Here is a 16,501-nt window from a genome sequence, read left to right on the forward strand (position 1 = left end):
GGTTTTATAAATAAAATTAAACGAATACATACAGTTTATAAAGGAGAAATCATATTTATTACCCCAAAACATCTTGTAATACGATCTATTGACAGTTCCCTAGTAGATATAACACTTTTGCTACATAATTTCCCACATTTTTGACCATGTTTTCTGTGTAACATAATATAATTAAACATTAGCTATTAAATGATTTAATTTTATTTTCCAGCATTATAGCAATAATTGTTTTTTTATGGCCACACAATAGACTATAGAGAGGAAAATGTGTGTATTCCAGCCGCACTTAAAATATATGACAGCCAAAGGCCATAAAAATAACACCACAACAACAAAATACCAGCAACAGGCTGAAAGAAAATCTACACAAAATGAGTATTTTATAATCAAATTTGCTCCAGCAAACAACAGCAGCAGCAGCAACAAAAAACCCAGAGCAAAATTGTTTGAGGGGGTGGATAATTGAGCAGTTATTTTATACAATACAAATGTGTGCAATTCCTATAATACATAGATTAGGAGGGTCCCTATTTTGAGGCAACTACAATCGAAGTTTTCTATGTAGCCATTTCTAAACATTTTTCTCTTAATATTGGCTAAAGGTAAGCAAGATCAAAGAGCTAAAATGGAATCTCCAGGTTTTCTTTTGCTCCAAAAACAACCAAACTTTCATCCAAGCCCTCCTAATAAACATAAATTTGAGCATGTAAATATCCCCAGGTTTACGTACAAATTGTGTGTAAATAAAGTAAAATCTCGTTTAAATCTATTCAAATACGAAAAATTATATTGTTATTATATTTTGGTAAACTGAGATAAATATTCTTCCATAGCATCATTAAGGTGTAAGAAAAATTTCATGGTGAGAGAGATAATATTCTCATTAATTAGCCCATTGCGGTTTTGTGTGACTTTTTGCTATTCTGCTAATCTGCAGCAAGTCCCTCCTCCCTGGTAGTCTGTTGTTATAGTAATTATAGAAAATACTCGTGCATGGGAAAATATATTTGGCAACAGTGTATTAATTGTGAACATTTATGAATTCCTGATAAATTGCCATAAATCTAAAATGTATAGATGATTTTTAAACCACAAATAAAGTGGAAAATCAATTTTGTGCACAGCATGAAAATTTGATAATGCATTCGTGATAAAAGTAAAGCAAATATATATTAAAATAAATTTTTTAACAGATTAGTATAACTTTTGTTCGAATAATCGTTGCAAATTATTCGAATAAATTTTTATTCGTTAAAAAATTTATCTTGGAATTTTGAAATTAAAGGAATATTTAAATAAATTGTAAAAATTTTGAAGAAATAAAATCATTTTAAGCGAATAATCTTTATAAATTATTCGAATAATTTGTTACTCGTATGAAAAATTTCTTCAAAATTATGAAATTTTTACTTTTATTAAAGAAATATTTAAAAAAAATTGTAAAAATCTTGTATTAAATTATTCAAAGCGAATAATCGTTGTAAATTATTCGAATAAATTTTTATTCGATAAAAAATTTGTCTTGGAATTTTGAAATTAAAGGAATATTTAAATAAATTATAAACATTTTGTAAAAAATAAACTTAAAACATCATTTTAAGAGAATAGTTGTTATAAAATATTCGAATAATTTGTTACTCGTTTGATTTTTTTTTGAAAATTATGAAATTTTTATTTTTATTAAAGAAATATTTAAAAAATTTTAAAAATCTTGCATTAAATTATTCAAAGCGAATAATCGTTGTAAATTATTCGAATATTTTTTACTCGCATTTTTAAATTGCTTAAAACTGTTTATTTTGTGTCTAAAAATTGTTTTAAAATATTTTCTATTACCTTTTTCTTTAAATTTCTTTACGAATAAAATTTTCTTATTCGATTACATTTTTTATTCGTTTTATTTTTTATAAAATTTATATATTTTATACCTTTATTATTTGCTTAAGTCAATAGTATAAGTTTTAAACGAATAATCGTTGTAAATTATTCGAATAATTTTTTAATCCTAATTTTTTTTTTCAAAATAGTGAAATTTTTACTTTTATTTTAGGAATATTTAAAGAAATTGTAAAAAAACTTAAAGTAAAAATTCCGATTTTTCATGAAAGTGAAAATTTTTTAAAAAAATTATGTTTTAATTTCATTTATAAAGAATTTATCAAATTTCCTTAGTTGTTCCCCAAATAAATGTAAAAATTTCATAATTTTCATGAAAATTTTAAAGCGATTATAAAATTATTCGAATAATTTACAACGATTATTCGTCTGAAACTTATATTTATAACATAAAGAAATAATAAAGGCATCAAAATTAAATATTTTATAAAAAAATAACGAATAATCGTTGAAATTATTCGAATAATTTTTTATTCGCCGGAAATTTGTCTTAAAAGTTGTCTAATTTTACATTTCTAGAGAAATATTTAAATAAATTTTGAAAATGTATTAAATAAAACTAAGATATTATTTAAAGCGAATAATCGTTGTAAATAATTGAATCATTTATTAGTCGATTAAAATTCGTTTATTGCTGAAATCTGTTTATTTTATTGCTACTAATTGTTTAAAATCGTTTTCTATTAATTTTTTTTATTAATTTCTATACGAATAAAATGTTCTTATTCGAATAATATTTTATTCGTTTTATATTTTAATAAAAGCTTTATATTTAATATCTTTACTATTTGCTTAAGGAAATAGTAGAAGTTTTAGACGAATAATCGTTATAAATTATTCGAATAATTTGTAAATCGCTTGAAAATTTTAATTTTTTAATTTTTGCTGCTCAAAACCGATTTTTTATGATCAATTATTGTTTAAAAACATTTTCTAATCGATCAAGTTTGAAATTCCTTTACGTTTTAGACGAATATTTGTTGTAAATTATTCGAATATTTTTTTTAATCGTTTGAAATCGTTTGAAAATTATATTTTTTTTTAATTTTTGCTGCTCAAAACTGATTTTTTTATGATAAGTAATTGTTTAAAAAGATTTTCTAACACATCATGTTTGAAATTTCTTTACGGATAAAATTTTCTTAAACGAAAAATTTTTTATTCGTTTTATTTTTTTATAAAATAATATAATTTATTGCCTTTATTATTTCTTTAATTTAATAGTATAAGTTTCAGACGAATAATCGTTGTAAATTATTCGAAAAGTTATTTAATCGCTTGAAAATTTGTCTGAAAATTATAAATTTAGAAATTTTTACTTTAATGAAAAATCGTTGTAAATTAATCGAATAATTTTTTATTCGCATTAAAAATTTTGAAATTTTTTAAAACGTGTTATTTAAACAAACTTAAAACATAATTTTAAACGAATAATCGTTGTAAATTAATCGAATAATTTTTTATTCGCTTGCAATGTTCCTGAAAATAGTAAAATTTTTAACTTTATTTAATAATTATTTCAATATATATTAAAAATGACAAATTAGATAAACTTTAATGTAAATTTTAAACGAATAATCGTTGTAAATTATTCGAATAATTTTTTTATTCGCTTCAAAAATTTTCTTAAAAATTGTGAAATTTTTATTTTTATTGGAGAAATATTTAAATAAATTGTAAAACGTCTTATTTATCCAACTGAAAACATAATTTTAAACGAAAAATCGTTGTAAATTAATCGAATAATTTTTTAATCGCATGAAAAATTGTGAAATTTTTTAAAACGTGTTATTTAAACAAACTTAAAACATAATTTTAAACGAATAATCGTTGTATATTATTCGAATAATTTTTTATTCGCTTCAAAAATTTCTTAAAAATTGTGAAATTTTTATTTTTATTGGAGAAATTGTAAAACGTCCAACTTAAAATATAATTTTAAACGAATAATCGTTGTAAATTATTCGAATAATTTTTTATTCGCTTGCAGTGTTCCTGAAAATAGTAAAATTTTTAACTTTATTTAATAATTTTTTCAATATATATTAAAAATGCAAAATTAAATAAACTTTAATGTAAATTTTAAACGAATAATCGTTGTAAATTAATCGAATAATTTTTTATTCGCATGAAAAATTGTGAAATTTTTTAAAACGTGTTATTTAAACAAACTTAAAACATAATTTTAAACGAAAAAACGTTGTAAATTAATCGAATAATTTTTTATTCGCTTGCAATGTTCCTGAAAATAGTAAAAATTTGTAACTTTAATTAATAATTATTTCAATATATATTAAAAATGCCACATTAAATAAACTTTAATGTAAATTTTAAACGAATAATCGTTGTAAATCATTCGAATAATTTTTTTATTCGCTTCAAAAATTTCTTAAAAATTGTGAAATTTTTGTTTTTAAAACGTTTGTAAAACGTCCAACTTAAAACATAATTTTAAACGAAAAATCGTTGTAAATTATTCGAATAATTTTTTATTCGCATGAAAAATTGTGAAATTTTTTAAAACGTGTTATTTAATCCAACTTAAAACATAATTTTAAACGAAAAAACGTTGTAAATTAATCGAATAATTTTTTATTCGCTTGCAATGTTCCTGAAAATAGTAAAATTTGTAACTTTATTTTGTAATTATTTCAATATATATTAAAAATGCCACATTAAATAAACTTTAATGTAAATTTTAAACGAATAATCGTTGTAAATTAATCGAATAATTTTTTATTCGCTTGAATAATTTCTGAAAATGTTGAAATTTATTCATTTCTTAATGAAATATTTAAAAAAAATGGAATGAATGAAAGAATAATAGTCAAATATTATTAAAATTGTATAATATTAAAGTTATCATTCAAAGTTTTATTATGTTTTTATTTGGTCACTTTGTGTTCAATACATTTCTAATTTTACTAGGAATTGTAATTTGAACAAAATAAACAATTTCCTCTTTAAGTGAACTACATTTGTGTACTATTTTGTATTAATATTTCATATAAAATCAATTTCAATTGTAATAAATCTATATTACTGTTGGGAACATATCTTACTTTTCCTGTCATTCAATGCCACTATAAAAATCTGTAGAGTATTTGTTAAGAACATCTTCTTATCAATAACTATTTACAACTTCCTTTATCAATATCCTGGCAAATAATCCTGTGGCTCTTTTTTTTACTTTTTTTTTTCTTACGTGAAGTATATGTGAGTATTCGCCGCATGAGTTTGCTATTAAAACTCATGGCCAATATTTGAACAATTTTCACCTCTTCCTTATATTTTATTTTATTTTCCTTTTGCTAAAACAAAATTACGTGACCAAAAACTTTGTTGAAAAATCCTTTCAACTTCAGGGCAGCTAAATAAAGTGTTTAAAATGTGATAAAAAGCGTACATGCAATCCAGCCAGCTAGCCAACCAGTCCAGGAAGTAAATAATTTGTTAAGAACAGAGAAAACTTAAAGGAATTTAGAAAATTTAAGCTTATATTTTTCTATTACAGTAAATATGGTTTTAAATTTTGAAGTAGATAATATTGAACTTTGGCTTTTAAGTTAAATACAAAATATAAAACCCTTAAATATGCTAATTTGATGTGATTTGTGTTTGACAAATGGAATTTTAAATTGCTTTTAGATTTAGCATTTTTCCAATATTTACACTTAGAACTAATAAATCTTATACATTAATTTAGCACATTTTTTTGTGAACTCTTTTTAACAGTAATAAAGTTCAATATAGTTCCAATTAACCCTGCAAATCAAGGCTTTGGTTTATGCTGTAATTTTCCTTGTAAATATAAATAGTATTAGAAAATATTACATTCATTTTCATGAAAGACTTTTGACAGCAAAATTTTGTTTTGACTTGATGTTTTAAACTTTTGCAGCTGTTTCTGATGAATATTATTATACATAGATTTATACTTCTTAGCTAGGGAATTTGTATATAAATATAGTTGCATAAATATTTATATATAGATTGCCATTGAATTATGAATATTTATGAATGAGGTCTTTTCAGTAAAATGTAAATGTTGTAGGTCATTGAAAATAAACGCACATACACCATTTAATAGCTGTGTTGGGTGTGTGCTTTTTTCTTCCTGTATAAGGACTACATCAATTATCCTTTTGTCATATTTGGAGTAGAGCAATTAAGTTGAATGAACTTTTCCATAAAAGTTTGTCAAAAAAACAATATTGAAATACAGCCAACTATTTATTTGGCTGGAAATGTGTTATTGTCAAAGAGGAAACCAAAAAGTTTCTGTTGTTGTTGGGGCATAGAAAAGTTTGAAAAGTAACATTTTTGAAGCGAATAAAAAATTATTCGAATAATTTTCAACGATTATTCGTTTGAAAATATGTTTGAAGTTTGTTAAAAAAGTTTGATTTCATAAGGCAAAGAAAATAGTGTATAAAAAACTAAAATTTTCACAATTTTTAGAAAATTTTTTAAGCGAATAAAAAATTATTCGAATAATTTTAAACGATTATTCGTTTAAAATTATGTTTTAACATTGTTTTAATAAGGCGTTTTTCAATTTATTTAAATATTTTTCCAATAAAATTAAAAATTTCACAATTTTCAACAACATTTTCAAGCGAATAAAAAATTATTCGAATAAATTTATTCGTTATTCGTTTGAAAATATGTTTGAAGTTTGTTAAAAAAGTTTAATTTCATAAGGCAAAGAAAATAGTGTACAAAAAACTAAAATTTTCAGAAAATTTTTTAAGAGAATAAAAAATTATTCGACTAATTTTCAATGATGTTTTAAGTTTATTTAAAAAGTTTGATTTCATAAGGCAGAGAAAATGGTGTTTAAAAACTAAAATTTTCACAATTTTGAGAACATTTTTTAAGCGAATAGAAAATTATTCGAATAATTTTCCACGATTATTCGTTTAAAATTATGTTTTAACATTGTTTTAATAAGGCGTTTTACAATTTATTTAAATATTTTTCCAATAAAAGTAAAAGATTCACAATTTTCAACAACATTTTCAAGCGAAGAAAAAAAAAATTCGAATAAATTTCAATGAATTCGTTTGAAAATATGTTTGAAGTTTGTTAAAAAAGTTTGATTTCATAATGCAAAGAAAATAGTGTACAAAAAACTAAAATTTTCACAATTTTTAGAAAATTTTTTAAGCGAATAAAAAATTATTCGAATAATTTTGAATGATTATTCGTTTAAAATTATGTTTTAACATTGTTTTAATAAGGCGTTTTACAATTTATTTAAATATTTTTCCAATAAAAGTAAAAGTTTCACAATTTTCAACAACATTTTCAAGCGAATAAAAAATTATTCGAATAAATTTCAAAGTTATTCGTTTGAAAACATGTTTGAAGTTTGTTAAAAAAGTTTGATTTCATAAGGCAAAGAAAATAGTGTACAAAAAACTAAAATTTTCACAATTTTTAGAAAATTTTTTAAGCGAGTAAAAAATTATTCGAATAATTTTCAATGATTATTAGTTTAAAAATGTGATTTAAGTTTGTTTAAAAAGTTTGGTTTCATAAGGCAGAGAGAATGAAGTGTAAAAACTAAAATATTCACAATTTTGTGAAAAAATTTTAAGCGAATAAAAAAATATTCGAATAATTTTCAATGATTTTTCGTTTAAAATTAAGTTTTAACATTGTTTTAATAAGGCGTTTTACAATTTATTTAAATATTTTTCCAATAAAGTAAAAGTTTCACAATTTTCAACAACATTTTCAAGCGAATAAAAAATTATTCGAATAAATTTCAACGATTATTCTTTTGAAAATATGTTTGAAGTTTGTTAAAAAAGTTTGATTTCATAAGGCAAAGCAAATGTGTACAAAGTGTACAAAAAACTAAAATTTTCACAATTTTTAGAAAAATTTTTAAGCGAATAAAAAATTATTCGAATAATTTGCAATGATTATTCGTTTAAAATTATGTTTTAAGTTTGTTTAAAATGTTTGATTTCATAAGGCAGAGAAAATGAAGTGTAAAAACTAAAATTTTCACAATTTTTAGAAAATTTTTTAAGCGAATAAAAAATTATTCGAATAATTTTCAACGATTATTCGTTTAAAATTATGTTTTAACATTGTTTTAATAAGGCAATTTATTTAAATATTTTTCCAATAAAATTAAAAATTTCACAATTTTCAACAAAATTTTCAAGCGAATAAAAAATTATTCGAATAAATTCCAACGATTATTCGTTGAAACCAAAATTTAAAAACTGTGGTTGAAGTTTGTTTTATAATTTATGTAAATATTTCTCCAATAAAAGTAAAAATTTCACAATTTCCAACAACATTTTCAAGCGAATAAAAAATTTTTCGAATAATTTTTATTCGATAATTCATTGAAAATTATTGTTTTACAGTTTTTTTAATATTCCTAAATATATGTAAAAATTTCACAATTTTGACAAAGATTTTCAAGCAAGAAAAAATTATTCGAATAATATGCAACGATTTTTCGTTTAAAATTCAAATTTAAGTTTGTTACTTAAGGAACTTTTAAAATGTTGTTTTACAAAAAAAATAAAACGAATAAAAAACTATACGAATAAAAACATTTTATTCGAACAGAATTGTCAAATATTGAAAAATATTTTTAAACAATTACTAACCACAAAATAATCAGTTTTGATAAATAAAATTAAAAAATCCAAAATATTCATGGAAAATTTTAAGCGATTAAAAAAATTATTAGAATAATTTACAACGATTATTCGTGTTTTGATAAATAAAATTAAAAAATCCAAAATATTCATGAAAAATTTTAAGCCATTAAAAAAATTATTCGAATAATTTACAACGATTATTCGTCTAACACTTATACTATTAACTTAAACAAATAATAAAGGTATAAAAATTAAATATTTTATAAAAAAATATAACGAATAAAAAATTATTCGAATAAGAACATTTTATTCGTACAGAAATATCAATATCAAAGTGTTGGAAAATGTTTTTAAACAATTATTAACAACAAAATAATTAGTTTCGGGAAATAAAAGTAAAAAATTGCAAGATATTCATGAAAAATTTTAAGCGATTAAAAAAATTATTCGAATAATTTACAACGATTATTTGCGTAAAAATTATACTATTAACTTAAACAAATAATAAAGGTATAAAAATTCAATATTTTATAAAAAAATAAAACGAATAAAATTTATTCGAATAAGAACATTTTATTCGTACAGAAATATCAATATCAAAGAGTTGGACATTTTTTTTAAACAATTATTAACAATAAAATAATTAGTTTCGGGAAATAAAAGTAAAAAATTGCATAATATTCATTAAAAATTGTAAGCGATTAAAAAAAATATTCGAATAATTTACAACGATTATTCGTCTAAAACTTATATTAATAACTTAAACAAATAATAAAGGCACAAAAATTAAATATTTAAAAAAAAAAATTAAACGAACAAAAAATTATTCGAATAAGAAAATTTTATTAGTATAGAAATATCAAAAAATGATGTATTATAAAATATTTTAAACAATTACTAATATTTTAAATTATTACTTTGAGAAACAGTACAAATTTAAAAATTTTCATGAAAAATTTCAAGCGATTAATAAATTATTCGAATAATTTACAACGATTATTCGTCTAAAACTTTTACTATTAAATAAAATAAACAATAAAATCATATAAATTAGATAAATTAGATATTCTATAAAAAAATAAAACGAATAAAAATTATTCGAATAAGAATTTTTTAACTATTCGTTTTAGGTATTTTGTCTTCGAAGTTTAATAATATTTTACTCGCTTCAAAATTTTCTTGTATAATGTATAGGTTTAAGACGAATAATCGTTGCTAATTATTCGAATAAATTTTTATTCGCCTAAAATTTTTTAAAGAAATTGTTTATTTTTTCCATTTATTAAAGGCTTATTTAAATAAACTGTAAAGAATACTATAGAATAAGCGTAAAACCTAAATTATTCGAATATTTTTTTCGCTTGAAATTTTTCCAAAAAAGAAAATTAACTTTTTTTTGCTCAGAGCACATCATTTTTGTACGTATTAATTGTTTAAAAATATTTTCCAATACTTTATGCTTGATATTTCCAAACAAATAAAATTTTCTTATTCGAATAATTTTTTATTCGTTTTATTTTTTTTAAAAAATATTTAATTTGTGTACCTTTATTATTTGTTTAAGTTAGTAGTATAAATGTTAGACGAATAATCGTTGTAAATTATTCGAATAATTTTTAAACGCCTGATATTTTTCATGAATATTTTGAAATTTCTAATAAAAATTTTGTATTTAAATAATTTTTTGTTCGGTTTATTTTTTTTTTAAAAATATTTTTTTTAAATTTACAAAACAAAAATTTGTATATTTCCATTTTAACTTGACATACATTTTCTAAATTCTTTCTAAACTACCACCTTGATATTCAATAACAAAAGTTCATTAGCTTTAAATCAAAAAAAAAAAACCAAAACAAACAAAAATCATATTAAATAACAATTTACTTTAGTTTGGAATATTTTACGATAAGATTATTTATTTGTTTGTTTTTGTTATGTTGTTATGTTGTTGCTCTAACTCGATTTAACCTACAAAATTCATAATTCTTATCAATTTGTCCATACATCTTCATTAACACTTCCCCAAGCAAGAATAACAACAAAATGTTCAGTTTTCGGTGAAAACTTTTGTTCTATAACAAAAATTATGAACGATAACATTTAGAGCAAGTCATATTTTATGCTGTATAAGAGTAGCTAAGTCCCATTAGCAACATTAACAGGCACATCTTTAAAAGTAAAACCTCGAAAAATACGTCATGCCAGAGTGAGTGAGCGTGTAAAAGCAGCTGTGTTGTTTGTTTTACAAGTTTTATGGTCCCTTAATGATTTTTTCAAATGTGACACGTACATTTTATCTTTATTTTAAGTGTATGTTGCGGCAGGATGATTGCTATTGTTATACTTTAAGCATTTGAGGAGATTTTTTTGCAGAAAAAGTCATAACAATTTGTAATTGTTCGTAGATTTGGTGAAATCTTTCATGTATTTTAACATTAAGTGGTTAAATGGGCTTGAAATGTGGGTAAAACCTTTGAAATTGGTAAATAATCTTAGGTAAATCTTTGTTAAAGTAAGTAAAGTTGAAATTTTATAAAAGTATGAGGAAGTCAAAAGGATTTTCTAAAATCTCACAAGAAAATTTTAGCAGAAAGGAAGACATTTTTAACAATTTAGTTTATTTTTTGATTTTAGTGTTGGTTCACACACGTCAAGTTTGCTTGATCAAGTCTTAAAGAGAGAGGAAAGCAGTTTCGAAAGATTTTTCCTTTTTCCATACTCTCTATTCTATAATTTCTAGACTTGCTCAAGTAAACTTGACATGTACGAACCAGCACTTCCTATTAAATTATGATTTACTTTGTAGTTTACCATTACAACAGTTTCACATCGATATGTAGCTGCTTTTATTATTTTTTATTACTTATTATTACGAGTATTTTATAGCTACTTATGGTTTTTAGCTTTGTGTTAAGTAATTGTATTATTACCATATAATAGCTGCTAGGAGATTTATGTTCTAGTAAGTAAAAGCCATAAAAAGAAACCACAACAGTCAAACTATTGAATATTCCTTGCAACTGCAAAAGATTATATGACTGTTTTATGGTTTTATGAGATAAACAAAAGTATGTAAGTAAATAGTTAATTAAAGAAAATGTCTACAATTGAAAGAAATTAAATAAGGAAATCATATTTTTAAAAGGAATACAAAAAACATAAAATCTTTTTTTATAAATCTCTGAGATATGAGCAAAAATTCACAATAGATTTCCTTTTGTATACATTTTTTACGATATAAGTATTTTATAAGATAAAAAAAGGAAATTAAAGGCAACTAAAGGCAAATTTTAAAAATTTAAATAGTTAATACAATAAATCTAGAGAAAATGTAATAAATTAATCAATAATTGAGGGAAATTTTCATAAGAGAATCCAATTTGTTAGATGAATAGAAATTTATAATCATAATACAGATAGAGCAGAAACTAGAAAAAAATTACTCAAAATTATTACACATAAAAGTGTTGTTTTTGTTTACATATAGTTTTTTTTTACTAAACATTCTCACCACTTAGGTTTTTGACAACTCAGTTAGGTCATTGACAGAAGTGTTTCCCATCAATGTGTATTTATCTATGTTTATTATAACTTTTTTATAATTCTCTGAGAAATGAGCCAAAAATCACGTATGAATTTTATAACTTGAATAAGAATGAGTTTTTTTTGTAAGATAACAAAGGACATTAAACTCATTTTAGTTATAAAATAAAAAGAAAAATTTCTTTAATAAAATAAACATAACATTTTATTACAGGTAGAAAAATAATTTAAATTAAATTTATTAAAAGGAAAAAAGTATATAAAATAGCTATAAAAAATTAAAAGTAATAAAAAATAAAGATTTACAATGGCATGTAACCAAAAAAAAAACCTTTTCTACTCCTCCTTTTGGAGCATCTAAATTTTTCTTATTCGAATAATTGTTTTATTCGTTAAAATATATTGTTACGAAATTGTACTTGAATTCAAATATAACGATTTTAAGGGCTAATTTAAAAGTGCTGTAATAGCAAACTGTAACATATCTGTGGGCATTATTAAATAAAAGCTTTCAGTTGATTTGATCGTAACTTGGCAACGCTGTATTCGAATTCGAATATTCAGTTAAAGAACATTGTAGAAAGTACACCACTGATGGCGTATTAGTAAGATCTAGAATATTCGAATTTTGACAGTTAAAGAACAATCTAGAGTGCAGATGGCAGTGTTATAAATAGTGGCAGAGGTTGCAGTCGTGAGTCAGTTTATCAGAGACGATATTTGAATAAACATTAACTGAGTGCATTAAAGTGTGCTGTATTTTTCAAGTGAATTCGTATACATTATAAAGTGTCTGTATTTCTGAGAATTTATAAACGTGTATAAAAAAAACATTGAGTGACAATTTAAAGAGTTGTTACAAATTTCAAACTATTAAACGGCTTTTATTTGCAATCAAAAGTACCCGGTTTATTTAAAGGAAATAAACTAACGTTTTGAAAAGGTTAAAACTTAATAATATGTTTTCTTTTAAACTTTAATATATGTTAAAGTAATTGGTATAATTTTTACACGAATAATCGTTATAAATTATTCGAATAATTTTTTTATTTGTTTGAAATTTAGTATTAAAATTATAAAAATTTTATATTTATTACAGAAATATTTGAATAAATGGCAAAAAAAATATTTGTGGCAGAAACGTAAAACACTGTTTAAAAAAATAATCTTAAAAAAAAACATTCGCTTTAAATTTTTTTCAAAATCATGAAATTTTAGCTTTTGTTGCTCAAAATTTGATTTTTTTGTTTAGAAACTTTTCTATTATTTCTTTTTTAAATTACTGTACAAATAAATTTCTCTTATTCGAATAATTAAATACTTCACCATAAGTGACGAAGGTGTAATTTCATTTGTAAATTCTACATTTTTAATTTGCGACCCCATAAAGTATATATGGATATTCTGTATCGTTACAGATAGCGGAACGGAGTCCTGTTGCAAACAAATTTTCGAAACCTCTAAACCAACATAAATGTATTATCCCCTATAGTCCAACTTAACATACGTTGCTATTTAACTCTTATGGAATAGGGTGGTTAGTTTATTAACCACCAATGCGGTGTCATGAAAACTAATTATAATACAAATTGATTAAACTTTTCTGACTTTCTGAATCAAAATAAATAGCTGTGTAGGTGAGACATTACAACTTCGGCTCTTTTTACAAACACCCGGCTCTTATAATCGATAATTTGTTCCCCATTTTGATTCCACCACTGTAGTTTGGATAGATAAGTCACTAACATAAGAATTAGACAAATTTTATAGAGATATGTCATCATCCGAATCAAAATCACCATCGAATTTTAACTGAAGCCCCGAAATGTGAAATTTCTACTTTTAAAAGAGAAATATTAAGAAATGCTGTAGAAACTTAATTTTAAACGAATAATCGTTGCTAAATTTTTACTTTTTTTTAGAGAAATATTTCAAAAATGTAAAAATTCATTATCAGACGAACTTAAAATGAAATTTTAAAATAATCGATAAATATTATTCGAATTATATTTTATTAGTTTAAAAATGTTTTTTAAAATTTAAAAATGTTTACTTTCCTCGTTGAAAATTATTCGAATAATTATTTATTCGCCTAAAAGTTTATAAATCTTGAGTTTATCATGAGGAATTATTAAATAAATTGTAAAAATTCTATATGAAATGAATTTGAAACATAAATTTAAAAGAATAATCGTTAAAAATAATTCGAATAATTTTTTATTCGCCTAAAAATTTATAAAATTTTAACTTTTTCATGAGAAATAACTAAATAAATTGTGAAAATTCTATATTAAAAGAACTTAAATCATAATTTTAACGAATAATTGTTACAAATTTTTTTTCCCTTTTTCTTTTTTTTAACATAGAATTTGTATAGGAAAAATGAGATAAAACACCCGGGAAATTTTTTTTCATAGTTAGGCTGTTTATTAAATGAAAATAAATCGTAATTTATAACGATTAATCGTGGCAAATTATTCGAATAATTTTTTATTCGCCTAAAAATTTATAAAATTTTTACATTTTCATAATTATTAAATAAATTGTAAAAATTCTATGAAAATTATTCGAATAATTTTTTTACTGACTTGAAATATCAAAATTTTTACCTTTAATACGAAATATATATTAATGAATTTTAAAAAATTCCTTTTTAAGCAAAATTTAAACGAAATTTTAAACGAATAATCGTTGTATTATTCGAATAATTTTTGTAGGCATGAAAATGTTCTTATAAAATTGTACTTTATTAAAAAGCAAAAGTAAAACCTCAATTTTAAACGAATAATCGTTATAAATTGTTGGAGTATTTTTGTTTGAAAAATTTCTTTATTAAATGCACATAAATTAAAATTTAGAACGAATTAGTGTTGCAAATTATTCGAATATTTTTTTTTACTCGCTTAAAATATCAAAATTTTTACTTTTATTAACGAAATATATTTATAGATTGTAAAAAAATCCTTATTAAACTAACTTAAAATGTAATTCTAAACGAATAATCGTAAAATATTATTCGAATTATATTTAATTGCTTGAAAATATATTTCAAAATAGAAAAATGTCTACCTTTTTTATAGGAATTTTAAAAAATATATATGAAACCATAATTTGAATCGAATAATTGCTGAAAATGGTTCGAATAATTTTTTATTCGCTTGAAATTTTTGGAAAAATGTAAAATTTTCATAGTTATTAAAAATTCAATACATACTACATCCCTAAAACATTTATACATAATTAAGATATTTATCAACAAAACCCTATTGATTAACATAAACTAAAGTGTCAATAACCTTCCAAATTCAAGATGTATTGAGAGATAAACAATTCCACACAACTACCCATCACAGTTATAATAAAAATAACAAAAACAACTATTGTTTTGAATATACTAAAAAGTAAATAAACCTAATGTAAAATAAATAAAAAAGTGTAAAACTGTTTACAAATATGAAGAATTTATATAAAAACAGTGTAAATGTACGTCTGTTAGCTACATATATCGAATTACAGGACCGAGACAGACTGACTATGGAGCTAAAAATAATAACCAGCTAATAATGAAAAAGGAATTTCTAAGAATAGTTTGAACAAAAATAAACATTGAGATAAACAAAATCTTATTTATACATAAAAAGTTAGGCAAACATCAAGAGTAAAGATAAACAAACAAGCATTAATCAATCATTCTGCAGGAAATGGAAAAATTTTAATAATAAAGAACATTTTTGGAATATAAAATTAGTGTTTTAAAGAAAACTTACCCTCAAAATTTTCCTTTTGCTGTTTAGCATCATATTTCTTTAAGGCCAATTTGATGGCCGCCAATTCGGTTTCTTTCAGATTTGAGATCAAATCTAAAGCTCGTTCTTCACAAATAAGCTGGGTGCCAGCCAGGGGTAAACCCTCACGAGCGGCAGTAAATTTCGAATAATTTTGGGCGGGAATTCTCAAACTTAAGGAAGATTTTTTACTACTACTACCATCTTCCTCGGGAGCATTTGGGGTATTATTTGTTAAATGGCAAGTTAATGTTAATAACTTTTGTTGGGGTTGCTTGTTTAATTGATAGTTGTTGGAGTGTTGATTTAGCAAAGTTCGGCCAATTTGACCAAAAACTCTTTGTGATTTATGCATTTTGTATAAATTATTAAAACACTATTATGATTTTTTTTAAAAACAGCAACCTTAGTCGGTTTTATTACACAAATTCATTCAATGACGTCACTAATATTTTTGTTTTGTTTCTAGTTTGGCAATATTTCTTTGCTCTCTTTTCATATAAAAAAAACTATGTTTTCTTTTTAAACGCGTTTAATATTTTATAAATAATTCATTTTTTCTATATTATTTTCAATTTATTTATCCGCTTTCGTTCCTTAAATTCCGCTGTGTTCTTTCGTACTAAATTCTTGTCCAGCTATTAC

General features: G+C 22.4%; 1 protein-coding gene across 1 annotated transcript in view; it reads right to left on the minus strand.

Annotated features, from left to right (window-relative positions):
* Window positions 1-16,490, minus strand: part of LOC135950948 (uncharacterized) — a 61,832-nt gene extending 45,342 nt beyond the window's left edge. The window contains exon 1 of the mRNA XM_065500482.1: window positions 15,839-16,490. Within this exon, the coding sequence (XP_065356554.1) occupies window positions 15,839-16,211 (373 nt within the window). The 5' untranslated portion in view covers window positions 16,212-16,490. The remainder of the gene's footprint in view (window positions 1-15,838) is intronic.
* Between the last annotated feature and the right edge of the window lie 11 nt (window positions 16,491-16,501).

Source organism: Calliphora vicina, chromosome 2, assembly GCF_958450345.1.
Source record: "Calliphora vicina chromosome 2, idCalVici1.1, whole genome shotgun sequence".
NCBI lineage: Eukaryota > Metazoa > Arthropoda > Insecta > Diptera > Calliphoridae > Calliphora > Calliphora vicina.